General features: G+C 36.9%; 5 protein-coding genes across 10 annotated transcripts; 4 read left to right on the plus strand and 1 right to left on the minus strand.

Annotated features, from left to right (window-relative positions):
• Positions 1-11: 11 nt before the first annotated feature.
• Positions 12-9,999, minus strand: LOC110754554 (ADP-ribosylation factor GTPase-activating protein AGD2). Of its 2 annotated transcripts, XM_021955622.2 has the most exons (19): positions 9,810-9,999; positions 9,213-9,289; positions 8,453-8,553; positions 7,920-7,990; positions 7,593-7,655; positions 7,390-7,434; positions 6,931-6,996; positions 6,789-6,836; positions 6,589-6,684; positions 6,445-6,486; positions 5,412-5,627; positions 5,017-5,148; positions 4,214-4,429; positions 2,945-3,031; positions 2,577-2,846; positions 2,167-2,288; positions 1,526-1,616; positions 694-1,154; positions 12-414 (listed from the first exon to the last, which is right to left on the minus strand). In XM_021955622.2, the coding sequence occupies exons 1-19, from the start codon at positions 9,855-9,857 to the stop codon at positions 300-302; spliced, it is 2,367 nt and encodes a 788-aa protein (XP_021811314.2). In that variant the 5' UTR covers positions 9,858-9,999; the 3' UTR covers positions 12-299. The 2 variants fall into 2 exon arrangements, with proteins under 2 accessions (XP_021811314.2, XP_021811315.2); XM_021955623.2 differs by lacking the exon at positions 9,810-9,999 and having other exon boundaries at positions 8,453-8,548.
• Positions 10,000-12,204: 2,205 nt separating this feature from the next.
• On the plus strand, positions 12,205-15,294 carry XRCC2 (homolog of X-ray repair cross complementing 2 (XRCC2)). 2 transcript variants are annotated; one of them, XM_021955650.2, is made up of 10 exons: positions 12,205-12,493; positions 12,594-12,741; positions 12,870-12,967; positions 13,166-13,236; positions 13,443-13,505; positions 13,594-13,731; positions 14,112-14,205; positions 14,673-14,709; positions 14,799-14,903; positions 14,993-15,294. In XM_021955650.2, the coding sequence occupies exons 1-10, from the start codon at positions 12,311-12,313 to the stop codon at positions 15,115-15,117; spliced, it is 1,062 nt and encodes a 353-aa protein (XP_021811342.1). In that variant the 5' UTR covers positions 12,205-12,310; the 3' UTR covers positions 15,118-15,294. The 2 variants fall into 2 exon arrangements, with proteins under 2 accessions (XP_021811342.1, XP_021811343.1); XM_021955651.2 differs by having other exon boundaries at positions 12,207-12,493; positions 14,799-14,899.
• A 71-nt stretch (positions 15,295-15,365) lies between these two features.
• Positions 15,366-18,656, plus strand: UNG (uracil dna glycosylase). 3 transcript variants are annotated; one of them, XR_015836561.1, is made up of 7 exons: positions 15,367-15,857; positions 15,939-16,312; positions 16,418-16,448; positions 16,776-16,911; positions 17,566-17,649; positions 17,992-18,121; positions 18,518-18,656. XR_015836561.1 is itself a non-coding variant. In XM_021955649.2 (6 exons), the coding sequence occupies exons 1-6, from the start codon at positions 15,431-15,433 to the stop codon at positions 18,056-18,058; spliced, it is 1,119 nt and encodes a 372-aa protein (XP_021811341.1). In that variant the 5' UTR covers positions 15,368-15,430; the 3' UTR covers positions 18,059-18,280. The 3 variants fall into 3 exon arrangements, 2 of the variants coding, with proteins under 2 accessions (XP_088111071.1, XP_021811341.1); XM_021955649.2 differs by lacking the exon at positions 18,518-18,656 and having other exon boundaries at positions 15,368-15,857; positions 17,992-18,280; XM_088254945.1 differs by lacking the exons at positions 17,992-18,121; positions 18,518-18,656 and having other exon boundaries at positions 15,366-15,857; positions 17,451-17,579.
• A 184-nt stretch (positions 18,657-18,840) lies between these two features.
• On the plus strand, positions 18,841-21,045 carry LOC110754576 (uncharacterized). Of its 2 annotated transcripts, none has more exons than XM_021955652.2 (6): positions 18,841-18,996; positions 19,357-19,647; positions 20,079-20,213; positions 20,375-20,431; positions 20,605-20,739; positions 20,825-21,045. In XM_021955652.2, exons 2-6 carry the CDS (start codon positions 19,360-19,362, stop codon positions 20,888-20,890), a joined length of 681 nt encoding a protein of 226 aa, XP_021811344.1. In that variant the 5' UTR covers positions 18,841-18,996; positions 19,357-19,359; the 3' UTR covers positions 20,891-21,045. The 2 variants fall into 2 exon arrangements, with proteins under 2 accessions (XP_021811344.1, XP_088111086.1); XM_088254960.1 differs by lacking the exon at positions 18,841-18,996 and adding an exon at positions 18,997-19,135.
• Positions 21,046-21,196: 151 nt separating this feature from the next.
• Positions 21,197-26,411, plus strand: LOC110754572 (RING/U-box superfamily protein). The gene is made up of 12 exons (XM_021955648.2): positions 21,197-22,436; positions 22,741-22,857; positions 22,961-23,153; positions 23,319-23,485; positions 23,596-23,770; positions 24,262-24,323; positions 24,761-24,842; positions 25,023-25,080; positions 25,296-25,420; positions 25,778-25,855; positions 25,942-26,012; positions 26,094-26,411. The coding sequence occupies exons 1-12, from the start codon at positions 21,955-21,957 to the stop codon at positions 26,161-26,163; spliced, it is 1,680 nt and encodes a 559-aa protein (XP_021811340.1). The 5' UTR covers positions 21,197-21,954; the 3' UTR covers positions 26,164-26,411.
• The last annotated feature ends 607 nt before the right edge of the window (positions 26,412-27,018 follow it).

Raw genomic sequence — 27,018 nt, forward strand, 5'->3', positions numbered from 1 at the left:
AAAGGTCTATCTGACAAAAGGAAGTTAAGAGTACATTATGTAAAAATTGCATCTAATCGTATTTTGGGCTTCAGAATTCTCATAAAATAGAATACATTACTCAAATGATGAAAATGAAAGAGAAGATTTGTGAAAACCAGCTACACAAATTAACAGATGGGAAGCTGGGAAGTACTTCTATTCTGACAGAGGAATTAGGCTTTTATTCATGATAAGAGTCAGTCGAGTCAAAATGGATTTTCCGGCATTAGCATAAGTGAGATGGAAGCCAGAAACCATACGAGATGGAATTCTCTGTTTCACTCCGATTCAGAAAGTTTTATAAACAACTCCTCATCTGTAATCGCCCCCATCTCCATCGCTCTCTCCAGTGCACTTTGCCCTCCTCCATCTTGAATTGATGGGCGTGCGCCTCTGCATAACTAGTATGTTAGTACATGGCATGGCATTATTAACAACATTAAGCCAAGATGATATCAGTTACTTCAAAAGCCCACTTGTTTAATAGCCAATTGGAAGGGGCTGCTCATATCAACATATTAGTACTGTGATGAGATGGTATCAGTTAGTTCAAATTAACTGTTACAGTTATTTATCGAGCGGACAAAAAGTTTTCTGATTTATTCTAAGAATGAAGCAAGGATCAAAAAATTTCATATGAAATATAGTTTTCAACACCAAAAGATACATTACCTCCTAAGTAGAAACTTTGCCAACGAGTTGTTCCCACTGGAGATACAACGGTGCAAAGGAGTCCTTCCGTGGAAATCACGCAAATTTATGTTGGCACCAAATTGCAGCAACAATTCAATCATCATTGGATTGCCACAGTCACAAGCCAGATGCAGTAATGAACAACCTTGAAGACAGTTCCCTGGCTCATTGGCATCCTTGATTCTCTCGCATGCTGCTGGATCATGCTGTTTCATCTCCATTGTGTGAAAATCTGACTCCAAGACTTGTACATCAGCATGGTGATATAAATCAACACCCATGACATTATCAAAGGTGGTGTCAATGATGTTCACATCTGACATCACAATAAGACGATAGACTTCTTGTAAATTACAAGTCTTCACTGCTTGCCATATGCTTGCTGCAAGAAGAGGCATGCCCGATACAGTTTCTCTAACAACCATCACTTTCTCTACATACTGCATGTGCGCAGAAGATAATTATTGTTAACATTAAAAATTACAGCCTTGTTCTTAATTACAAGAGAAAAATGTCATGATTAACACACAACACCAGGGAAAATGGAAGGTAATAGGGAGATGAATGCAGAATGCAACGGAAATTGGAAGATGATACGAATACGTGTTCAAACAGTAAAATATAAAGACACATACAAATGACAAAGATACCGTAAGGACAAAAACTTCTATATTAGTGTCTACCAAACTAGCATACAAAGCTTAATGCAACTTTCAAGCTATAAACATTTTCCCTCATGTTTTTTTTTTCTTTCCATATTTTATATGCAAGTTCCTATTATAGAATTGCGGAAAGGAACTTAATGGATTACCTTTGCTTGAATGTATATTTCCTTATGCTGAATTGCATCTTCAGGGCCTGGTTTTAAAATTGAAGCCCTAGTGGCCTTTGAGCCATTCGCTCTGCAAAATATTTACATCCAACATAAATTACACATAACTTCTAATACCACAAAGCACATTACTTAGATAAATCCAACAGTTAGGAAGGGATTAAAGGAAGCTGTCTTTTGTGAATTATTATTTTTAATTGTAGGCTAAAAGTACTTGAAAGGTCATGCATGCTTTTTTGTGGACAAAAGTATCCATTCAAAAAAATTCCAAACACCGTGCAACTCCATATATCAATACTGTATAGAAGAAAAAATATATATGCCATGAAGCACCTAGCTACTCCATATCTCATTACTGTACTAGAGATTTTGTTGATAGTTATGAACTTAACATTCTTCATAATTGGGTTTCAACATCTTACACTGGCATTCAAGTTTCTGGTGTGGAATTAATAGAAACTGAAACCCATAAAAAACATCCTCGATTACATTTCTTTTAAGCTTCCACATATAAACTTCAATGTGGAAATCAACAATAACTTTTTCTTTCTTTCAGAATATAAATAAATTCTGTGATGTGATAACACTGGCCGTATTGCAAATACTGTTGGAATTCTTACCTTTCATTCTCAAGTAGAAGCGTTCGTTCCCATACAGAGTTACAATAAGCATTACCCAAGTTGCAAAATAAGTCCACAATTGTAGGTTCCCAAACCTTGACATCTAATGTTAGAGATCTCACCTGCAGTTATTAGTACAAGTCATCTTTTAATGGGGATCTCAAACGAGAATTCAAAATAATTGGTATAGAGAAATTCATAATAATAGGATTTGACCAACACAACTCTAAATGCTTTAACTTCCCTAACTTTTCGCAAATAACAAAGACAATCCAAATTATTAATAATATAGAAGGGTAGGCCACGAGGAAAATGATACAAAATAAAACTTATTAATAAACTGGAAGATGACAGACATCTACCCTAGAGCAAAACACAATCAGTGGTCAACTTTTCATTTCTTTGCGCACCTTTGAAATATGTACACCAAGATTCCGGTGAACACCAGAACATTCGATGCACACCAGTATGCCAAGATTAAGAGATGCCCAATCAGGCTCAGGAGCACTGCACTCTGCACAAAGATCATTTCCAGGGATTTCCCTGAGAATACTAGAAACAGAATCTATTCTGTTGAATTTTATGGTATCTTCTCTACTTTCATTGCTATTTAGTGGACGAACATCATAAGTGCCAAGAGCAGATTTACTACTCTTGAGATTCACGTTTCTAGGATGTGGCTGCATAAGATACAACGAAACTTTGTTAGTCGTAATGCTTGCATGCAAACCTTGATTGTTAGTTAACGGAAAAGTCACAAAGCTTTCGAGGGAGGGACCTGTTCAAGAAGCTGAGAATTCAAGAGAGATTGAATAGCTCCTGTTATTTTGTTTATCCAATCCATCCTATCTGCATCATTTTCAGCCTGACCAAAACAGAATGGAAAATGTGGCCTGTCAGAATGCTTTCCCGGATACTTCAATTATGTAGCAATTGATTCAGATGAAATGAAAAAAATGCAAGGGTGCAAGCGATGAAAGGTACTGACTTGTTTGCTAAGATTTCATTATGTTGGCAATTATCTTTAGCCTAAATCATCCTCCTGTTTTCACTTGTTTTTTAAGATTTCACTGTGTTGCCAATTGTCTTCTTTTATAAGAGACTCTCCTGTTTGCTTACATGAATTGCATGAATTAACAAAAACCCAGCCCCTTTCATCAAAATTTCCATTATCAAGATATTCTTCCTGTTCAAGTGTAGAAAGCCAACCGTGGAGGAACTCTTGCACCACAAGTTTCTCCCCATGGAAAGGGGCTAATCACTAAATAAGTACCAGTTTTAAGTAAAGATTTGATGATGGTATGAGTATGCATTGGAGCAATAACATTCCAATTTATAATTAGTGCACATTTCCAGTTGTAGTGACAACTCATCTGCTCCATCTTAACATTTATGAGTCAGACAAAGCGAGGTGTGTTTTGGCAGAGCATGCTTGTTGTCATCCATCCCTCTTGACCCTACCAAACCTGAAACTCAGTCAGCTTTTTTAATTGGGTTTTGCTTGGGGGGTGGGGAGGAGGGAGGGGATTATTCAGTATCATTGACTTGAGGCTAAAAGTACCCTATCTGCCTGCAAGGGGAGACAGTGACAGTTGTTTTTATCAACACTAAACTAGTTTTGTGGTTAATTTCAACTACATTCTCACATTTACAAATGTGGCATCCGAATGAGATAAAGAGAAAATGCTATAACATATCAACTTATTATTTCCAAGAGCCATACTTGAGCCTAGTAGCTTTTTTTCGTGTTTTTCTTAGCAGAGTCATCTCTTTCGACCGTTGTGTTTCCAGAACTGTCTTGGTGGCCCGATGAAATGATAATGCAACCAAATAAAACGCCCTTCTTACAACATTTACTAGAGCTCTTGGCTTATAAACTTGGTTTCAGGATTTCAAGGTCTTGTGCCTTCAAATTATTGGCAGCTTACCTCAAGTAGTTGGTATTATGGTTATCTTGAGAGTTGAGATGAATTAAGCCATGCATACAATTTTTAGTTCTACAATACGGTACCATAATGAAATAACCAACAACCAATCAACTAATTACCTGCAATGTGTAAGTTTTCAGTGGGGATATTATTCTGAAGCAAAGTCTAAGATCTGTATCCTCTGCATCCATCTTAATTGTTGAGGTACACAGATCAACAGTACGGCAGCCCAGAATGTTCTCATTAAGTGATGGTACCCGATTTCTTGAACGAAATCTACCAAACACACCACTATGATGTTCTGGTGAACGCATGATGTGATGTGATTGAGAGCCCTATGATGGTGACGGATGCAAGAGAAAAGAAAAATCAGGAGTCCATGCAACAAAAAATAACAACATTATCACTGGAATATGACATATATGAAATAGTTATTTAAAGATCATTCAAAGATACAGAATCCAAAACTTCTAGATAAAAATAAGCAGAGAAAATTGTAAAAATGCCTGATGGTTTCCGAGGGTAACATCCAGCATGCTTTCTCTTCTTTTTGTGTTTAATTAGAATATATTATTCAGTTTATGGAATAGTGAGGAGAAAGGGATTCCGAGAAAAGGAAAAAAGAAATAAAGAAAGAACAGAATCTTTGAAGATAAGGTGGAGGAAGTCGGTTTTCTATGGGATAAAGTAGATTATTGGTGTCTTTATGGGCTTCATTTGTCAAAGCATTCTACGAATTTTCTCTTTAGCATAATTATTGGGCAGCTCTGAACTAAACCAATTGTAATATTTTTCTTGTAATTCTCTGGTTTGTATATGTTTAAGCATACATGAACTTCTTGTCTGTCTTTTCTTGCATCTTTCCTTTTTCTTTCTAATTAAAGTAAGGTTTACTATAGAAAGAAAAAAAATGTTAACGCACCATGGGTTTGGTACCCTTAATTCTGTAATAATATAAAGACCCTTGATTGTTCAGTACGAAAAACCTCCTCTTCCAATCTCCCCTTAAACTTGAAGATCGTTTCAATAGATATCCTTGCCTCATCGTCTGGACCTAAAATATGAAACAAAATTAAGAATTATGTGATTATTCTTCTTTGAAGTAAAACTATACTGCCAATAAAGTGACATATAATCTTAGTAAAACTCGAATTCCAACAATACAAATAATAGGAGACTCTCAGAAGTAAAAAACAGAAGACACATTCTAACATTACATATCGCAAGAAAATTCATATTATGAAAAGGTGCAATCATGCAAAAAAGAAACTTACTACTGTAACTGTGAAAATAGACTTCGTCAACCAATTCTCTTACCTTCCCATTTGCACTGGACTGCATGATTGCGTCTATATTTTTGTAAGAAGCCAAACCAAAGGCACGATTGCCATCAACCGCTGCAGAAGGCTCAATATTACTGGAAGCTCGTAAACTGTCCAGCTCAGCTTGTGTTCTAAATTCCTGAATCCTTTTGTGAAGTTTCTCTTGCTCAATGGTGGCCTGTTCTTTAGATTGTTGTGCATATGTCAACACCTGATTTCAGAAAAAGAAGTTCATTATCAATTGAAACTATCTCTCCCTAAACCCTAAATAAAAATACTTGTCAAAGATGGCAACCATAAAAAGGTTCTGCTCATGGCATGAATGTACGGGTGATATGAGATCATCAAATGATGTCAGGTTCAATGTGTTGACTCAAACATAGAGTGCAACTTTAACATGAAACTTCCAATTGCCAAAAACAAGATCAAATCTTGTTAACTATAATTATTCAATACCTAAAAATATTGTGGGAGAAGAAGATCCAGTCAAACTCTATGTGATGGTAATCCATATTTCTCCAATAAACATAGAAAGAAAAACAGGGTTGGGGGAGAGTTATATGCATCATTGGCATGAATGTATTCATGTAACAAAAACTGTCAAGGAGTTAGGGGCTAACAAGTTTTACTAGCATTTGGGCTGTTGGCATGACGATGCACTGACTGTAATCACATATATCAGGGTTCAAAACTCCACAGGGCACAAATGGTCAATGATATCCATCGCTCAGGAGATATTTGTTTTGCAGAATTGAATTCTAGGCATCCCAAACCCATTCCTTGGAATGGAGGAATGGGGTTTCTTAGTAACTCATGGAATCCAGCATCCCAAATAAGGAGGGTTGGACTTCTAGTTTGGTAGGTGGAAAAATCTATATATAGTTTAACTTAACTGACAATTTTTTAGCTGAACCCAATGCATTGTAATTCAGCTTACAGGCAGGATAAACTTCACCTCTCTTATTATTAAGAACTCCCACCTTTAATTAATCCATAACTATCAAATGAAAAGTGAATTACATTCATACCTGATGAATATATGGTTCCATTTGGCTGAATAACTCATATCCCTAACAATTACAAAAACAAAAAAAAAATTATACTTCTCAGCTGTCAAAATGACATATATTCACATGTAAAGAAGATAAAAACTAATGATTGCACAAACAGACCAGCTTAAAGTATCTCAGATGAGCATCCATGATTGCACTAATAGATTCCAAAAACTCGTACTTCTTTTTTGATTCAATATTCATTAGTGAGTTTACCTGCAGTCCTTAAAATCACAGAGAAACGTCATTACAAGCATAAATATTCAAGGAAAAAATACATGACACATGCAAAAGAGATCTGCAAACATAGAAAGACATACTAGGTTAAAGCGGCTCTTCTCGAATGTTGATTTTGAATTTTGTAGATCCTGTCATGAATAAAGGATGGTGAGCTCCTCAATTTTTCTGATGAGAGGGTGTCTACTGTCTAGACAAGAAATTACTAAAGTAACAGACACACACCTCCTCTAGTTCTGCTACAATGTCTCCCCGTGTATTCTTCTTTAAGGACACAAACTTTTCCCGTGCCTGACATTGAGTAAAACAAAATTTTATGCAACTTCATTAGATATCAACTCAAGTGCCTGAGATTAAAAAGTGAGACGAAGTGGAAAACTGGACAAAAAATACAAATAGAAAATATAAGACGCGGAAGTAAATGTGCATACACGGACAGTTTCAAACCAAAATTTGTATAATTTATTGGCTCATCCTCCATACAAAAAAACAATTTTAATGATTTCCACACAGATCCCAATCTATTAAACCCAGACCCAATGGCATTTAGGTAGAACCAAGCAACTAGAAGCTTCCCTTCTAAGGGAACAGAGCTATAATAGAAGAAAGTATAATTGAATTAATATCATTGCCCCGTATCATATATTCACACAAGTATAAAATTTTCATGGAGATCTACAATACCTGATCATAACCATGTATAGCTTTGTCAAAGCGACGTCGGGACTCCTGCAAAATTAAGAGAAAAGCTTGTAAGAAAAAGAAAGCAAAAGTTTTAAGAACTTTATCACAATTTGCACTTAGTCATCTATCTTACTACCACAATGCCTGCACCAATTTCCATTAGCGTAATTACAGTAGGAGCTAAAAAAGGAACAAAGAATTACCTTTGCATCTTGCAGATCAACTGTCATAAAGTTCATCAACCGATCAACCAACACATGCTCTACCTGTAATCCATAATTTTCCCACCAAATATTTAGAAAAGAGAAAAATAAAAATAAAAAGAGATTTCCATATAATATTACTCGTAAATCTATATTTTCTATTTGGTTTGTCTGGGAATGGTTGAATCTCATATGTACATCAACCTCACCAAACCATGTGCTGCCATTTTGAGTGACCATTACAAAATACATAGAAAGCATGCCTCACTTTCACCATGTAACATATTGAGAAAGATTATTCCATTGATTGGCTACCTAATGACTCACTTGGGAGCGAAGAAGCTCTTTATAAGTGGCAAGCTCTTGAAATGCAGTAACGAATTTGGATATTACTGGACCTGGAAGAAAATATCACATCAAAACCAAGTTAAACTATATATATATATATATATATGTATATAGTTTGGAACCTAACTGTCAACTCAAAGAAAAACTAAAGGACAAAAATTGAAAGCAATAATCAACTAGCAACTCAAAAAAGAAGGTTATCTAGTTGAACTGAAAATCTTTTCTTGTTTTTAATTTAGTATATGAGAAGTTCTCTTTCCGTTTCCATGTTTTACTAAAATTACACCACAATTACAGCTTACGATACTAAAATTTAGCTTTTCTCTTTCACAGAATAAAATGAGACTAAATACAGCATTGACTACCATTAAAACCATTTCGTATTTAAAAACACTAAATTGAAAAATTAGAAATCATTATTGTCATTTCATCCTAAGCACCTTTATGATTTCTATACATTTTTCTGGAAAAATAAGTACGTAAAGCAGAATACAATTATGAATCCCAACAACCTCCTATGGATACACTAACAGGATCATCCAGTCCACCACCAAATGCTTCCAAAGAATCTGCAAAAGTGGTGTCTCCATTACATGATTCTCCGAGAGCTGCCCTGTGAGAAAATCAAAGGCAAGAATCAAAAGTTGCCTCTGCCAATGACTTTAAGTTTAATTGTTAAAGAGAAGATTTTAATAGGGATCAAAATAAAAAGAGAATGTCTACTGGTGCCACTTATTGTCTATCCTGCTAATGAGTAGAGACTTTTTTTATAAATATTGAAATGCAATAGATAATCACAAAAATAACTAGATGGGAAAAAATAAACTTGAAGGAGAAAACAAAGGAAAGAAATTCACTTCAGTTCAATAACTGAGAATGCAGTGACATCAAAGATCCTGCTAACTGCAACAACTCAAATGCCGACCAAGAGCAGTCTTTCTAACAAGCAAGATTTTCTGCAACCAAACGAGGTGTTGCCCCCTTAACACTAAGCAAACTTTGGAGTCTTTGTTTAGATTGGGCTATTCACCCTTATTCAACCAAACTACTACACTCTTTACATATGTGATATTTATTTGATGTTTACTTGTTGGTAGTAGGTTTTTTTCGATAATAATAACTATTATAAACTCCCGAGGTTCTAAAATTGTAAGATCAAATCCTTTGACCATGGAATCTGATATAATATCGTTAGTAGAATGATATGATTTATCAATTCATTAGTAGAATCAATCATATACAAATAGATGGGAAACATCGTATGCCACTTACATAAACTTCTTACACCCTTTGTATAATTTTTGGCAGCGATCTTTCAACTCATCAGCTGTCTGTTCTAGAGAATATATCTGTTGAAGAAGGCAAACCGATCATTTTGATATCATTGAAGAACACGAGAGACATCCACAACATCAACAAATCTGTTCTAGATAATAAATCTGTTCTAAAGCTAACAACATACTACAATAGTTAACTTGTGTTCTTATATTTGACTAGAGCTAGTCATCAAATTGAACAAGGTCATAAAATAAATGAAAAATGTAAACTACACCCACCACCATTATTGCTCTCAGGTATGAAATTTTTTAAGAATTCATGCCTTGTTTCATGTTTTATGCTACAAGTTGCTTAATCTTGAAGTAAATATATACATAGTAATTCAAAGTTACAAATTCCGTTGCAAGCCAGTAAAGCTCGTTTTCAGCTGAAAATATGAATTTCTACATTAAAAGTATTGCACATAAAAGCCGAGAGAACGGAGCTATTTACAGTGAGAGTAGTGCGATGATTTCATCTCCAAATTCATATAGTTTTAGGGGTTGAAACTTTTCTCAAAACACGAAATCCGAATATGTAAATATTTATCACCTGCTTCTGAAACATTGGGGAATCCTCGAGTTTGATAAATGCCGCCATTTTCCACTCGAATTTGGAGATCCAATCTCTCTTTGTCTCTTTCTTTCTCTGTATTTCGCTCTCCAGCTACCTCAGACTTTTTTTGTTTCTTTTTCAGATCGAATTCGAGGACATGGAGCAACTCGCAAAATGCATATTGCGGAGGGGTTATTTGGTCATTTCCTTTCAACGTGTACTCAGTTTATCGCTAGCGATTCGCGCACACTCGAACAACGTAGAACCTGACGAGGACAAGAGTCACGAGACGACAGCAACAGTTGCAAGTTAGATTAGATGAAAGGATGACCTTTTGCGCGCATAACTTCTTAGGGCCCTTCGATTGTGATGGTGAAAGATCTCCCACCGTTGAATTTCAAATCAGTCGGTAATTAGTTTCCCCCTTTGTAGATTAGGAGAAATTATACAATAGTACAGTATTACCACGTGGCACTTGCCAGGTGGTAGTACGCACCTATAATATGGTGACACTTAGATAACAACTACTGAAAAAAAGCGGAACTAACGTCCGTTTAATGTTGGTCTGGATGCTTCTATGGTCTGTCTTTTTTGCCTCAAATATTGCATAGCTTTCGTCCGTCTTTGGATCTCTCGAGAAGCCATGGCTATGGAGTTTTTCGTTCAACCCACTGGGATCTCTCAAAAAACCATTAACTCTCATAATTTCTTTCAACATAAAAAACATCATAAAAATTTATTTTAGATTTTTAATTATACACGCATAAAATCGCAACCCATGTTGTTTGAGCCTACCATTTAACAAACACCAACCCAAGCAATTGCAAAAGACGATGGACTCAAGAACAAATTCGAAGCAAAGATCCTAAAATTAACCCCCGTTTGCCTGGAAAGAAAAAGAAATTCAATGTTTTCCTTTACTAACACCCAAGAACAAACTGGGGGAAGAAAATAATTTCTTAAAATTTTATGAAATAAAAAAAACGGAGAAGAAATTAAGAGGGTTTATGAAAATCTGATGGCACCAGCACCAACATAGCCACTCCTCAAGGAGTCAAATGAATCTTGCAGAAATGGAAGCCGCTGGTGATGGATAAAGATGGGGAAGTTTCATTTCATGGACGGTGACGTTAACGTTGATATAAAACAAAACGTTAATTATCTTTGTTGGAGTTGTTGTCCATATGTCGTCGTCTTATAGGTGCGTACTACCACCTGTCAAGTGCCACGTGGTAGTACCGTACTATTGTATAATTTTTCGTAGATTAGATGAGTTATAATATAAAATATTAAAATATTACACAGAAGATCTGCAAATGATCTTACAACCATATAAATCAAACTCAACACGAAAACTAATATCAATTTGAAAATTGTTAAACCATATACAACTAAGTATTATCATGCAATTGTCCCTTCTTAACTAAAGAGTCAGCAATCATATTGATTTCTCTATCAATATGATGACTAGAATTTGATTTGCTTATAGGTAGGATTAGATTGCATTTGATTACATTGGATTTAAAATGATAAGTAAGCCTTCGTTGGCGCTAATGTCCCTAATTCGTGTCTCAATTACTGGGTATTGAATTTGAAGTTTAAGGGGTCGGAATAGTTGGATTATGTATATTTTTTTAAAAGATAAATTATCCTACTAAAATGCACATGATAGGATTATGGTGGAATTATATCATATACATCTTAGAGCACCACCACTAATCCAATCCCACTATTGTCCTACCTACAAAAAGATGCCCTAGTGTAAAAGGTTGATCTCATTGAATGAAAAATATATATATTTAATTTTAGAGATATTTAGTTATATAACTATTCTTAGCACTAATAATATAAATAAACCCTGCACAATTTAATTTCTATAAACAAACCCATAAAATGACAGTTGGTCATATTGAATTTAATTTTGATTATTAAATTACTTTGATGCCTTATTGAGTGTTTTGGGATTTTTTATAAGGTTTTGGGGTTGGGTTTGTTTTAAAAAATCAATGACAATTTTGTAATTTAAAAGATGTTAAAAGCTTTTTTGTTATTTTGTAAATGAGTTTTGAGTGTATTTCTAAAGTCCATTTTATATAGGTTTTTGTTTATAATTTGGGCTCAGGTATAATAGTGAATCTCCCTTAATTTTAACGGCATGATAATAATACACCATAAAACAATTATTGATAAAGTTACTAAAAAATTGTTTAAAGATCCCATTACATTTTAACAGCATGATAACAATACAACACAAAACTGGTCAAAAGACATGTTCTAACCTAAAGTAATTTAAATGTTGTTTTTTTTAAAGAAAAAAATAAATGTAGGGCATACCTCCATGTTAATTTTTCTTTAAAAAAAAAAAAGCAAAAAAACGACTACGCGCGCGCACGCTCCGTGCAAATTAGAAAAGTAAAGGAAATAGAGAAGGTGAGGAGGAACCCAAAGCAACCATTGTGCCACTCCCGCTCCCGCTCAAAATCTTAGCGCTGAGAACGATGCAAATGGCGGCCAAAGGGTGGATCGATGGTGACGAGAGCGCAGCTGAGATGCTTGGTAGGGTTGCAACGGAGCGACCCTTCTTGCTTCTTCCGCCTCTTCATCGAGTTCCTCTCCGTGTCGGCAATGTAGTGGAGCTCGTCGGCCCCTCTGCTTCGGCAAAAACCCACATCCTCATTCAAGTGAGCTAAAAATAAAAAACTTGCAATTACTATCTCAGAGACAAATTTGATTTATTTTATTCTGCAAATTATTTGGGCTGATTGTGTTATGTGTGATTAGGCTGCTGTGAATTGCATTCTCCCTAAAGAGTGGAATGGGGTGCACTATGGGGGCTTGAAGCGTTTGGTAATGTTCATTGACTTGGATTGCCGCTTTGACATTCTGCGCCTCTCGGAAATGCTAAAGCACCAAATTATGGAGCCCAATGGTGAGTTGAATTGGTGTCTCTTTCTCTTATATATCGCTTCCTTCATTTACTAAGAATGATGAATAAAGGCTTTTTCATTTGATGTTGCTGCTAAAATAGTACATTTTGCTCTGTGGATTTTGTTTTAGGGTCAATGTATTACGATGAGGAGTTGTATGCTTTGTGCATGAGACGCTTTTTGTATGTCCGTTGTTATGATAGTCTTGAATTTCTTGCCACTCTCAAGGTGAGAAGAATCTCTTTTACTTTCCTATAAGTTTTCATTCACAAAGAAAATAGAAGAGGACAATTATCTTTTCTATCTCTAAAACTACTTCCTTTATTCAAGTGAGCTCTTCATTAAAGCTTTTATAGATAGTTGAAGAATTTCTTATGGTAGTTTTTATTTTGGCCTCGATCCCTTTTTCCCTCTCTTGCATTATAGACATTGCACTATCGGCTTCAAAAGGAAAAAGAAGTACATCATGTTGGCATTCAATTGCTCATGATTGACAGGTTTGTCTTTGAATCTGGAAATATTAGTTTTGCATTTGCCTTCGGATGCCACGCGATGTTTCCTATATACTTGGAATCACTTTGAGACCTGCCCATGTTTTTTCCTCCTTCGCATGATGTTGCATTATAACTATATGCACGATTTAACAGACAGGGTTCAGTTTAATTTAAATATTGATCTCTTAATGTCCAACCAATTTTAACAGTATTGGACCTTTCCATTGGGTAGATCGTGGCTCAACATTCTTTCCCTTGGGGGGAAATAAGAGGTAATTACTATAGTTGGTTACTTTTGTTCATAGCATACCTACAATATTTTATTTTGAAAATTGACTTATCAAACGATCTTGTGCATAGGAAATGCCTCTCTCTTCAGAGTGTGTTTGACGCTGTCGTTCAGGATATCAAGAAGCTTCTGCTGGTGCATCCCATGCTAGTGATGGCTACAAAAGAAATCATATTGGGGAATGCATATGGCGGGGATGAGGTCAAACAGTGAGTTCCTTTGAAAGCTCAAAAACTTTAATTTCAGCTATGTTGATGTCAGTTAATTGTGCATTCAGAAAAGATAAAAGGAAGGGCAAAATCTTAATTCGTTCTTAGTGTGAATTCCCGGTTTATCAGTAGTCAACCTTTATTTTCATATTTCTGACGAAACAAAACCTAGACTTTCATTTACAAAAAGGCAGAAAATATTTCAGTTTAAATTGTATAATTGTTTCAGCTTTTAACATGAAAACCAATCTCTTTTCCCCTAAGACAAAACCCCTTCTGCTTTTATGGTTTCACCCTGTCTATACATGATTTGCTGTATGCTATGCTATTCTCAGTTGTTAATACACTGTACCATGATCCTCTCATAACTGCAATTTCAGAAATAAATCTTTGCTGGATGCCTCAGGGTTAAGAAATTTAGCAAGCAATACTCAACAACTTCCATATCGTGAGTATATGCCATCTGTCTGGCAGGTAATATTCATCAATAGTTGCTTGGTAGATATAACATGAGGAGTCAATCTTTAACTGTATGATATTTGATATTTAAGCGTGCTATTATAGTTTTCGTATACAGTTGATCTTAGCCAAACAAATATTTCGTTTTTCAGTTAGTTTATTTTTGTTGCATATGCAGTGGACTTGTATGTTTAATCAGTACATTACCAATTCACACGAGTGGTTTAAGAAATAGTAGATTATAGCCAAACATTTTTGTCATTTTATAGCTATTTAACATGATTTAACGATGCATTTATGGCTATTTTGGAATTACCACTGAGAAAATCAAGAACTGTAGTGTTTACAGAAAAAGAATTTATTTTAATGGTGGTCATCTTTTTTCTGTACTTTGCAACTATCTGTTTATGAAGCCCAGTTGACATGCTAGTTCATGTGATAGCATGTTTGTACCTCTAATCCGCTGGTTTTGCTTGTTGCAGTCCTTCGTTACACACAAGATACTTGTGCGAGCTTCAGGTTCATAATTTTCTTTTTATGGCAACATTTTTGGTTAAATTTGTTCTCTGTCATTGACTACGAATGTACATTTGTCTATTTCCTTCCAGATGATCATATGCCTATAAGACACTATGAAGAACATTCCTTCTATTTGTCGGAATGGTTGTTGCCTTCACTTAGTTTTCGAGACAAGTTTACCGTAAAAGATGTGAGTACGTTTCTCGTGATCTGAGAACTGTTTAAAAGAATTGAATAATTTTTGTTGCACATAATAAATTAATGGTGTAACCTGATTGTGCAGGCTGGTATCGTTATTGTCTCATGATGCGATGCGATGCGATGCAAGTCTGGAGACTGGAGACTGGAAGGAGAATGGAACATAGCAAGTGGGTTGTGTTGTGGCCCTACCTATGCACAAAAAAATGATGGGGAAAAAAAGAACATAAACCATATTGTATTAAAAAGATGAGAATATCATAGAGTAGACTAGTGTAGTGTACATAAACAGAGTTACATTATATTGATATTTGTTTAATTAAGCTTGTAAATGTTATTTGAACACATTTTCCTGCACAATCAATCCGACATGATGTTACGTTGTTATATTGTCATTTCGATTCTTTAGGCAAAAGGAAGCCTACGTTGACTGTTGAAACAAACAAACATTTTACCTCATTTACAATAAGTACATATGGGAAAGGGAAAGGAAAGGGAAGCGATTTGAGAAGAGGGAGAGGGAATGAGGTTGGTCGTTTCATTTTCCCCCGGTGTATGTCATTTTCCCGCCAATGCGAAAAGCACAATAATACGCGCATTGGCGCCAATCCACAGAAAAGCTTATTTTTATGATCGAATGAGCGTAATTCCGACGGCGTTGGAAAAAAAGCAACCAAGAAAGGAAGAAATGGGTTCCAAAAACAAAAACAAAACCCTACTGGATCTCTTCCAACCTACTGCCTCCTCCGCCAAACGCTTGAAAACCGATTCCATCAGAGCCGCACACTCTGACTCCGTCTCGCCCGTACCACCACCATCCCATGATGACTCTTCCTCTTCCGACCTCACCGCCCAGCAAAAGTCACGCATGGAATTCCAGAAGCTGCTCGCCAAAGCCAGACGCAACCTCTCTATCTGCTCCAACAGACTCTCCAACTCCAACTCCAAAGGTAATTTATTTTAATTTAATCAATTAAACAACAACAAATTTCATTTCATTTTCATTCTGATATAATTAATTATTAATTTAGGTGAAGTAGTGAAACTGGAGGAGCTACTGGTGGAGGAGACGTGGTTGGAAGCGTTGCCCTCGGAGCTTCAGAAACCCTACGCCAAGACCCTCTCCAAGTTCGTCGAGAATGAGATTTGCGGCGGCGCCCCTCCCATCTACCCGCCTACTCACTTGATCTTCAACGCTCTCAACTCCACCCCTTTTGACCGGGTCAAGGCTGTCATCCTGGGTCAGGACCCGTATCATGGCCCGGGTCAAGCGATGGGCCTCTCTTTCTCTGTTCCTGAGGGTGTCAAGGTTCCCTCAAGTCTCGTTAATATATTCAAGGAACTTCACCAAGATCTTGGCTGTTCAATTCCCTCTCATGGCAATCTTGAAAAATGGGCTGTTCAGGTTTTTTTTATAAATCTTTCTTCTACATTATGCTTAATTGAGCTTCTTTTCTGTGAGTTGTGAATTGCGACTGATGTTCATCTTTACAATTGATTCTATTTCTAGGGTGTTCTCTTGCTCAATGCTGTTCTCACTGGTGAGCTCATGTCTTGTAAACACATTTTTTCTGATGCTTGTTTTAGATTTTACAACTAAAGCACTAATTTTGTTAGTTCAACATTGTTCTAAAGTGGATTGATTGTTCACAAATGCCAATCGCTTTAGCTACTTGCCGCCACCTTTTTCTCAATGAAAAGAATAAGTTCAAAGTGAGAGTTGTAGATAATGTTTTCCAATTAACCATAGGATAGGAATCCGGAAAAGCATATAAAGGTGGCTCTGGATAGTTTTTTCTTATCTATTTTCTCTCTCATTGTTTTACTCCATTTTATTTTGTCTTGTGACCTTTAAATTTCATATTCAGTTAGGAATCATCAGGCTAACTCTCATGCCAAGAAAGGATGGGAACAATTTACTGATGCTGTTATCAAAACAATTTCACAGAAGAGGGAAGGAGTAGTTTTTCTCCTATGGGGAAACTCTGCTCAGCAGAAATCCAAGTAGGTTTGTTTTGTGGTGTGAGTTTTAAATTTAGTGGCTCTGCAAATGGAACATTTCCAACAAAATAAATATTACCCCTCCTTCACACACACACACGTGCACACAAACAAACTGACATGCTAGGTGTTATATACTTGTCTATGCTCTGATGTTTTGGCCTAAAGTACCAAGGAATCGGGACACCTTGGCTCATGTTAAGTTGTTTCAATTTGAAATGAATACTATTTAGGTATACAGAGGGCCTAGCTTTGCTGTATACGGCAAGTTCTCTCAATCATAAAACAAACTTTGGCCCATTTTATCCTTTGTTCAACTGCAAAATTGTCTAGAACATCCCTCAAAATGAGTCATTGACGGAACCAACTTGATAATATGTGAATATTGCAAACATCTGGCACTGCTTATATAGGCTCCGAGGCTATTCCATTTAGAAAGTTCTAAAGATATTCTGATTGACATCTCCTGGTTGTAAAATTTTAAGGAATCTCAATACTTGTACTTTCTATAGCCTGACAAAAAAGATCGCAACTTCTGATAGTCAGGATCTTTAACTTGGATGGAATGCATAGAGGACTATCCCCGGCTAAATGGGTTGAGAAGAGTTGAAGGGGTTTTTATCGTTCAATTGATTGGAGAATTGAATTACAATGCAGGTTGATTGATGAGTCAAAGCATCACATTCTCAAAGCGGCACATCCTTCTGGTTTGTCAGCAAACAGGGGCTTCTTTGGCTGCAGGTCAGTTTTAACTACGTCAGAAATGGTTACCACACTGCAACTTCTATCCAAATAAAGACAAGAGGGTGGGGACAGAGAGCCCCTCCAAGTCTACTAATATGGCATAATGGTGATAAGCTTATAATTAGTTTGTTAAAAAATCTGGGATAGGCTGTTACAATTAGTATGCATTTTCCTGGGATTTCTTTGTTTGTCTTTATCTATGTGAAATTTCACCGTATTTGCAAGCGTGATACCGAGTATAACCCCTTAGATTTACATGTCTCGAAATATAATCATATGTGATTATTATGTTAAGAAAAATTACATGGTAACCAGATAATTTGCTCATGATGTGAACAGGCATTTTTCTCGCACGAACCAGCTTCTGGAGGAGATGGGTATTCCTCCCATGGACTGGCAACTTTGATCTAGAAAAGCATCTCAGCAAGCAGCACCGAATTGTAACTTTATTTTGTCTCAAAATATCTCAGTTAAGTTCATCATGTATGAGCAACTTTGGGACTTGTTTAGACGTTGATACATTAGTCTTTTTGTACAGAATACAGTAGTCTAACTATCCAAGATTCCAGGTAGTGTTGCCCCCTAAGCAATTCATTTTGTCCGATGGAGTCGATTGATCTTGCGTGCTTTTGAATGTTTCTGAATTTTCTCTGCTCATCCCTTTTGCGAGATACTACTTCAAATAGCAATTTCTTCATTTCCTATATACCCCCCCAATCCAATTTCATTTTCTAATCTCATCCACAAAATGATTATTAGAATAGTACTAATTCTGATATGTAAATGTGATTTCTCACATGATAAAAAGTTTAGACTTTGGATCTATGGATTCTGAATTTGAAAAATGATTGTTTGTTGGTGGCAGAATTATATAAGTTGATTGAATGTTAAAAATGCAATTGCAATCACGGTTGGCAAATTCTACACGCCCTATCCACACTCTGGTCTGGTCTGGTGTATTCTAGTGGCGCCAAAAACACGACCATGTGCTTATTATACGCCCAACAAAAATTGATGAAGAAAGTTGGACTTGGATTTCTTGTGTGCACGTGACTAGTTGTCCTTGGCCTCACGCTCAGTAATGGTCAACACACGACACGCCACCACTCACTCATCAAAGAAGCGAAGTGAAGCAAAGCAAAGGACTTTCCTTGTCAGCCACAAACTAACTGCTTAAGTAGGAACAACCAACCAACGGTCCTGATTATTGTTGGGTTTCTCTAATTTACGTACAATTCTAAGTTGAGTTGCAAAATCACCACTGGATCCTATTACCATATCCGAAACAAGCAAGCATTAGACCCAGAAACCATATCTGCTCACTTCACTTCCATACAATACCAGGTTGGATTTATATTTACACGCTCAATTTTAATGTTGTTTGATTGTTAACACTACTGTTCTTGTTCATGAGTTGAATTGAATGCTCTCTCTCTCGCTCTCTCATTTATTTGTTTAAATTTCTCAGTCGTTGCAAAGAATGGTATGCTGTAATCAGTACTATGAATAATGAATCTCTATTTCTCTCCTTTTCCTCTTCCTGCTTTTCAAATCATAATGGAACCCAATCAGCAACCTGGGTTCTGAATGCTTGTTCTTGTAAATTTTCCAGATTGCATGTTGTTCCTGAAAAAAGAAAGAAAAAAGAAAGAAGGCGTTTTGAAAATATTATTAATTCAGGGTAATATTGAATGCATTTTTCAGGAAATGACGAGCATTATTTCAAGCCACCACTGTAATTGGTCATTTGGGGTTCAGGAGAACCTTAACACTGGAATGGGATTCAACAAAGTTGTACTTCCTGGATATAATGGTTCGTATTTTCCTTCAAGAGGAGGATTGGTTTTTTCCACTGGTAATTGTCACATCCGTTATCACAGTGATCGGAGACATAGGCCTATCTTTTCAAGTACAACAGATGATGGCATAAATCCAGATGATTCAGAAGATCCAGATGATGCAAAAGATTCTTCTCCCAAACCTGAAACTGGAGGGGTATGTTGATGTTCTTCTCTCTGCTGCCATATTTGTGATATGACTGCTAACAAAAACCATTGGGATGTGAAACGTTGGTTCCTCAAGCTCGATTCTGGTCTAGTGGGTTCGTCGTCCCAATTTGCTCAACTGAGTTTATAGATTAATGAACAGTGTGGCCAAATTCAATTTGCATGGAAAATATTGTTTCACTTGTGCCCCTGTTTCCATTATATATATATATATACTGCATATACATATGATCTATGCTGCTTAAATCAATCCCTATTGCTATCTTCTATAGAATTTTTTATGGTATCTGCTATTCATTTGAAAGCATTACTTATTTAACTGTGCGTATTTGTACACTATTTTAGATGGAATTAATAGCAGATGTTGAGTTTAGATGGCAAAACATGTGGTTTTGTTGACCTTCCTGTGTATTGTTTCAGGTGAATAGTGAAATGCTTAGAGAGAATCTTGAAAGACTTGTTGGTACAGATGATTCCTCCTTCAGTGGGATAGACCTGGCAACTCTTATTAGGAACAAGTATGGGAGGTCTTACGACGTTCAACTCATAAAGAAGGTATGTTTTCTATGCGATGCGAAGATGACAAGCATAACACAGGGTACTTGTTAGAGTTGTTGTCAATTTTTCATGATTATGGGATCTTAATTGGGGTGTGATTAGCGAACTGTTTGGCCCTTTTACATTTCTCCAATCCAATCCAATCCAATCCAATGTAGGAGTTCCTTGGAAGAAATCTCCTTGCTTTGAATGTCATGTGGAAGTATATGGAGCAGGTATGCAAATTCCTCCTACTCAAACAAATTTCAACTTTCTTTTTGGAACAAGCAACATGTCTGCAAACTGCAAAAGCAAAGTTGATAGGAATTAAATAATTAATCCAATCCAAATCTCTGAGTTTGCATGGTTTCCCTCCTTGGTGTATGTTATGCATGGGCTTGTCTCTCAGAGATCCTTTCCACTGACTGAAGAAGAGTATCTATTGAGGCTTGACGATGTGGCAAACACCTTGAAATGCTGGGGAGCTGTGTCGCATATCCGAAACAGCCTAGCAAAGCTCAAAGAGAGGCCTCGGATAGGAAAGGTAAACAAAAGAAATAATAATGAACAATGGATATGTTTGTTGATTTATTGTCCATATAACCATTTCTGCAAGTCATTTTGTGCAGGCAGTGAGCATTTTTATCGATATGGACGAGTCTGGAGGGCGTGCAAATGAATGGATTTACAAGTAAATTGGCAGACTGTGAGTGAAGCAGAAGCAGTGGGAGTGAAATGTATTTTGCATCAAGCTAGATTAATTAGCCAATACTTATACGTCAGCCAGAGAGGGTTGTTTGAAGATGAACACAAATGTTCAATATAATAAAATCTGTGATTTGTGCATAAATATTTAATGCTGGCTGCCTCACAACACAAGGAAAATCAAATGTCAATATCACTACAAATGATCTCACTGTTGGAATTGGATCATACTGATAAGGGAGGCAGGGGGTTGACTTCATGCATGAATTGATGAGAAGAAACTCTATATTCCTTTTTACTGCAACTGCATGCATTTGTGGAGATCTTGGTAAGAAGACGTGCTGCCTTCTGCCCGCCTGCCTTATTACATGCACGAAAGATTATATAAGAAAGAAAGGGAAAGAAAAAAAACAAGAATGAAAGGACCTGCAACTGCTCAATTTTCAGCGGATTTAAGAAAATCAAGAAAAATATATTGAGAGTATTTTCATAGTTTTAAGGATTTTGCTGGTAATACAAAAATATCTTACTGAAAAGGAAAATATATTTTCACTTTTTGACGCGTGTCAAATTGTGATTGGCATGTAATAAGTAAGAATTGCAGCTCCCCAAATATTTTGCTTGAATTGAAGAAAAGTCAGCCTAAAGAGGTAAAAAAAAATGAAAAGGAGGGAGAGATAAAGAAAAGAAACAGCTTCCTCCCACACTGTTTATTTCAGTGTCTTTATATTCTCCAGCAAAACCCTAATAAGCTCCCTCCCTTTTTTCCTTGTATAGATAGAGTTTTTTTGTTGATGTTAAAAATCAAAAGCAACAAATAAAATTGTGTTAGAGTCTTAGAGACATTGTAATCTCTCAAGACTTATTATAAGTGAATTTCCCAAAACCCAACTTCATTTGTCTGTCTCTCATTCTCATACTTCCACCCTTGAAAATGATCCTCAGAAATTAACCAAACAAAAGAAGAAGAAAAAACACACACACACAAACACACATACACTTCTATTGAAGCAATTCATTCATTCATAGCAAACATTGAGCTTCAGAATGATTGATGGTTATGATCATGATGCAGCAGCAGACCTCTGCAGCACCCGCGTCTCACTCAATTACTCCTCCCTCCTCCACCACCACCGCCATTAGATCACCTACGGCAACCCCCACACACTCGCAGCAGCCATCGCCTCTCTCTCGCCATGCTCTGCCTCTACCCGCGCCACCTGTCGATCACGTGCTGCCTATCGCCGCTGCGCAACCTTCCAGTGAGCCTGCGTCCACAATTCCGTGCCCACTTGCGAGGGTCCGGCTCTCCGATATTGCCCCGTATGACGGTGCACCGAGCGGGCTGTATTTGAGGGCGGTGGAGGCGCTTTCGGGGTCTCTGATGAGGCACAATGCGGCCGTCATCGAATTGGGTAGCGAGGACGCGGCTCTCTTGCGCTGCGGCTTGGAAGCTTCCAGGTTGTATTTTAGGAGTAGAGCCCAGCTTGGTGCTGGGAAAGGAAGCCGTGGAGTTTACATGTACAGAGCTGGCAGGTATTGCTTAATTTGATGAATGACTGAGTGAGTGAGTTAGGAAATAGAATTAGGGCTAGCGTTGTCGTATGCTGTATTGGTGATCAATGCAGTTTGAAATGTGTGTTTTTGGGTCGAAGAATTCGTCTTTGAGGATTTTCACATTGTAATTACTAATAACATTGCATTCAACTTTATGATTCTTTGTTTATGCACTCATATATCTATCTGTTTCTTGTTGCATTGAGATTTATGATAACAGTCTTGCTATCGTTGCCCTATGAGAATTGAGATTTGGGCTTCTGAAAAGCTTCACTTGTTGCAGGGCTTTGGAAGATTGGGACTCATCCCCACCATGCATGGCTGATATTTTTAGGTGCATGGGCAAGGCGGCCCATGTTGCTTTGTGTGCAATAGCTAGGCATCTTCGTTTACGAAGCGAGTAAGGATGGTGATGATGGCTCTTTAACTTTTCACTTGCTTTTCTTCGAGTTTTCCTGATTACCATTTTTGTATATCTGCTCATGTAACTCCTATCTTTGCAGTGTTTTTAACCATTTACTTGATGATACTCCCCTTCCCGCTAACGAGGTGTCCTCATCAGTGCTTGTTGCAACCTATTCAAATGCTTCCATGCAAAATGGAAAAGGTGCTATTGGGGGAGGGAAGCCAGGAATGAATGGTGAGGTTGAGAAGGGGTTGTTGACATTGATTTCCTCAGACAGTCCTGGTATACAGGTGCCCTTCTTTTTCTTGGTTATCATGGTTTCTGAAAGATTGGTTAATTTGCAGATGATGAGCTTTGCATCTTATTGTCATTTGTTTCAATGTCTCTTCTAAACAAAAAGATGATTTCCTTCATGATTTCTGTAAATTACTTGTGCAAACTGTTTTCTGGTTCAGGTGTGTGACCCCAATGGTCGTTGGTACCTAGCAGAGGGTGGGTTAGCTCCTGGGGATGTTTTGCTACTTACAGGTAAGGCACTCAGCCATGCTACAGCTGGCCTTCGCCCTGCTGCATCGTATAAAGCTGCTTCCGACTACTCCTCAGGCATTAATAATGGTGGGAGGTACAAATTGTCTGCTTTCCTTTGTTCTCATTAATGTGTTTGTCCATCATTTCAATCATATTTACAGGAAGTTCATTTGGAATTAACCTGATTGCATTTGGCGATTGTAGGACATCACTTGCATTTAGGCTCATGCCACAAGGTAACGCTATATTAGATTGCTCTCCAATTGCAGCAGCTGGTCATGTCATTCCCCAGAGCTATGTCCCAATATCTGTAAGCCAGTTTATGGATGATCTTTCTGCTGAGGAAGATGTATTGGGCAGTCGTTCTGATAGTACTTATGTAAGTTTTATCTTCAAGTACCTGATGTAGGGGGTTAAAGTTTTTAAAAGAATATAATGAGATAAAAGCAAATAATGATGGAGGCTTTCTAGGATTTCATTGACAGGCTCAATGCCATATTTGTTATGATCCCTGCACTAGTTATCAATTCGTAGCTTCTTTAAATTCATTGAGCTAGGCTTCTTAATACTAGAAAAGCCTGCTTCTATCAGTTTTGTGATTTAATAGAACTAAAAATTTTATTGCGTGCTTTGCACATGAAAAGAATTTATAAAAGAATATCTTAAATAGTAAACCTAAAAAGTATCACTAATTTCTTCTTTGTTTGTAGTAATGTGTATATACTTAAGACTTATCAAAAACATCTTAAGCAACTGTATTTCCTTTGCACCACATTATTTGTTTCTATAATTTTTTTATTCTTTTATGAAAAAGACAACATGTGTGGCCCAGGATGGACAGCTTTCTTATTATGGAATTTGCATGTGCAGGTAGCTCGAAATAATTTAAACAAAGAACCATCTTTAAGAAGTGTTCTCTCAGATCCCTTATCGTAAGTGGTTATTTGCTTTTGAACTTAGTTCCTTATCTGCCTAGCAATGTACTGTTCGTTTAAATTGTAAGCCTCACTGTTGTCATGTATGGGCTGGTCACTCGGGTATGTCTATGCAGTGGATGATACCTGCCGACCAGCTCAGGGTTTCGAGAGTTTCACAATGATAATAAAAGTTCTGAACTTACACTATATATCAAAGATTACTGATAAGATCATTAAGTCAAGACTTAATATGCTAGGATGGTTGGTGGGATGGTTGATCTCTCTAAAGCTCAATCTGCTATTGTAGACCAAGTCTTATCTTTCTCAAACTCCCCCCTCCACTTGTTGGTTATCTCAATGTGTGTTTATTCTTATAATGTTTAGTCGGATTATATAGGGTGCTAAAGTTTCTTTTTTCGCTCTCTTTTTGGTGTGATCTATAAATACTTCAGCGGTGCATTCCTTGAAGATGCTGTGGTAGTTTCCTGTGGGCATTCATTTGGCGGTCTCATGTTAAGAAGAGTCATTGACACAGTAAGTAGGCTATCTCCTGATATTAGAAGACATATGAGAAATGCTGCTTTTATTGCTTTGTAGAGGCCTGTGGATGTTTGTATCCTTCGTGCCTTCTTATCATCGCCTTGCTAATGGATTTATTACCTCTAGATGGGAAGGGACTAGAATCATAACTACAGTTGTTTTTTTCCATCACAGTCAAGATGTACCCTCTGCAGTACAGAAATTGAGATCGGGTCTCTGGTTCCTAATCTTGGTAAATTCCATTTTTCTTTTTAATTCTTCCTAAATATGTTCTTATTCCAATTTCTTTCATAATCTTTCTAAAAAAATTTTAAAATGTGCACACGCACACATGCACATATATTTTTTCAGTCTTGGATCATCAAGACACCTACATTTCTATCCACTTTTCCAAGGCAATACATTCCTTGTGGTTTCTATTTTGACATAGAATGATTTCCTCAACAGCTCTGAGAGCTGCAGCTGCAGCAGTGAAGCATGAGGATGATCGAAGGCTATTTCATAACGCGACTATCCGAAAGCGTCGGAAAGAATTGGGTGACCAAATGGATTTATCAAGAAGACCAAACAGGGTGAGTGATAAAAATGCCTGATATTTCTATTACATATTCCATTTAGACTTTTGAAGCCATGCAAGTCGTTGTCAGAACATATGAAAATGGGAAGTGAAATGGGATGTGTAAGGTTAACAGAATGTAGTTAGGCAATTGTGACATATGAAAATTATTAAGCTGTGGGGCTGCTGAAATTGATATGGTGTCTTGACAGAGTTAGATGGAAGATTTTGTGTCATATTGACTACGGTTATGGTAAATGAGGAAAGTCGAGTGGGTAGTGATTCATGGAATTTGCAAAATGTCTTTGGCGTAAGGAGGGTACACATCCGTGTTTCAAGCATTCCTATTGCATAATTTGTTATGCGTGTGCAGGAAAATGGAGACGTCGGTGATGATGGGCTTCGTGGGGTGCAGTATCCATTTTCTGTGAGTGAAAAAGTGGTAATCAAGGTGAGTTTGTTTCATTGTTTATCAAAATTGTCTGTTGCCCATGATTGATCAAATAGGAATTGTAAAAAGAATACTTAATTATGCAGGGGAACAGGAGGACTCCAGACAAATTTGTTGGGAAGGAGGCGGTCATTACATCGCAGTGTCTCAATGGCTGGTGAGTTGGCATGACTAACCTGTGCTTTTTTTTTCCTAGACAGAAACTTTTGTATCCAATGCTTTCCTCATGTTCATGCAGGTACTTGCTCAAGATTATTGAAACTGGAGAGAATGTTCGCCTGCAATACCGTTCCTTAAGGAAGATGTAGAACGCGCCTGCCAGTGTGGACAATGCTCTTCACAAACCATCGAGAACAGCATCACACGAAATCATTAACTTGTTGTAGTACTAAAACCTCGATAGAGAAGTTGCTCGTCAGTCCACCACCCCTTTGTTGTAACTTGTGTTGGAATATGTAACCATAAGAGAAGTAGTGTATTAGAATCCGAGAGTTTCAGTTGAGCGCTTGTAAAATGGAAAACAATGATACTTTTTTAGTTAGTGTTTTGGGTTTTACAGGTGATCGTACTTTGATTATTAAACTCTTCCCTTATCCAGTAGTGAATTAGGCAGCGAATGAAGAAGAGCACAAATGACACATGATGACTAGGCAGATAGAACAACTCTCCTCCTCCTAATAATGGATTTATTTATTTAAATTTTAAATTAAAGGAAGATTGTCCCTAAACTCTAATGTCTGCTCAAAAAATTCAGTGCGGAATCAAGTTATTTCATTGCACATACAGAATGTGCACAATTTGCAGTTGCACAGTAGGCGTGGCTTGTGGGACACTCGCTTCTTCTTCCCTCTTTCATTCTCTCTCACAAACACAAAAGGTTTGCATTCAAAGTGGGCAAAGCTCATGTTCCTTCCTCAATTCTGAAAACTTCACCTCCAGATGCAAAACATTTAGGAGGGTGTATTCAATTAAGATTTTAATGGATTATTTTGAAGCTTAAAAGTACAGCAGTATTCAATTAGGATTTTTAAGTAAACAATAAAAGTCTGGTGGTATTCAATTATGATTTTTAAATAATCAATACAAGTCCGATGGTATTCAATTAGGACTTTTAATATATAAGAAAAAGTACTGTGGTATTCAAAAACTTACTGATTTTAATG

This window comes from Prunus avium, chromosome 1 (assembly GCF_965620075.1).
Source record: "Prunus avium chromosome 1, drPruAviu1.hap1.1, whole genome shotgun sequence".
NCBI classification, from domain to species: domain Eukaryota; kingdom Viridiplantae; phylum Streptophyta; class Magnoliopsida; order Rosales; family Rosaceae; genus Prunus; species Prunus avium.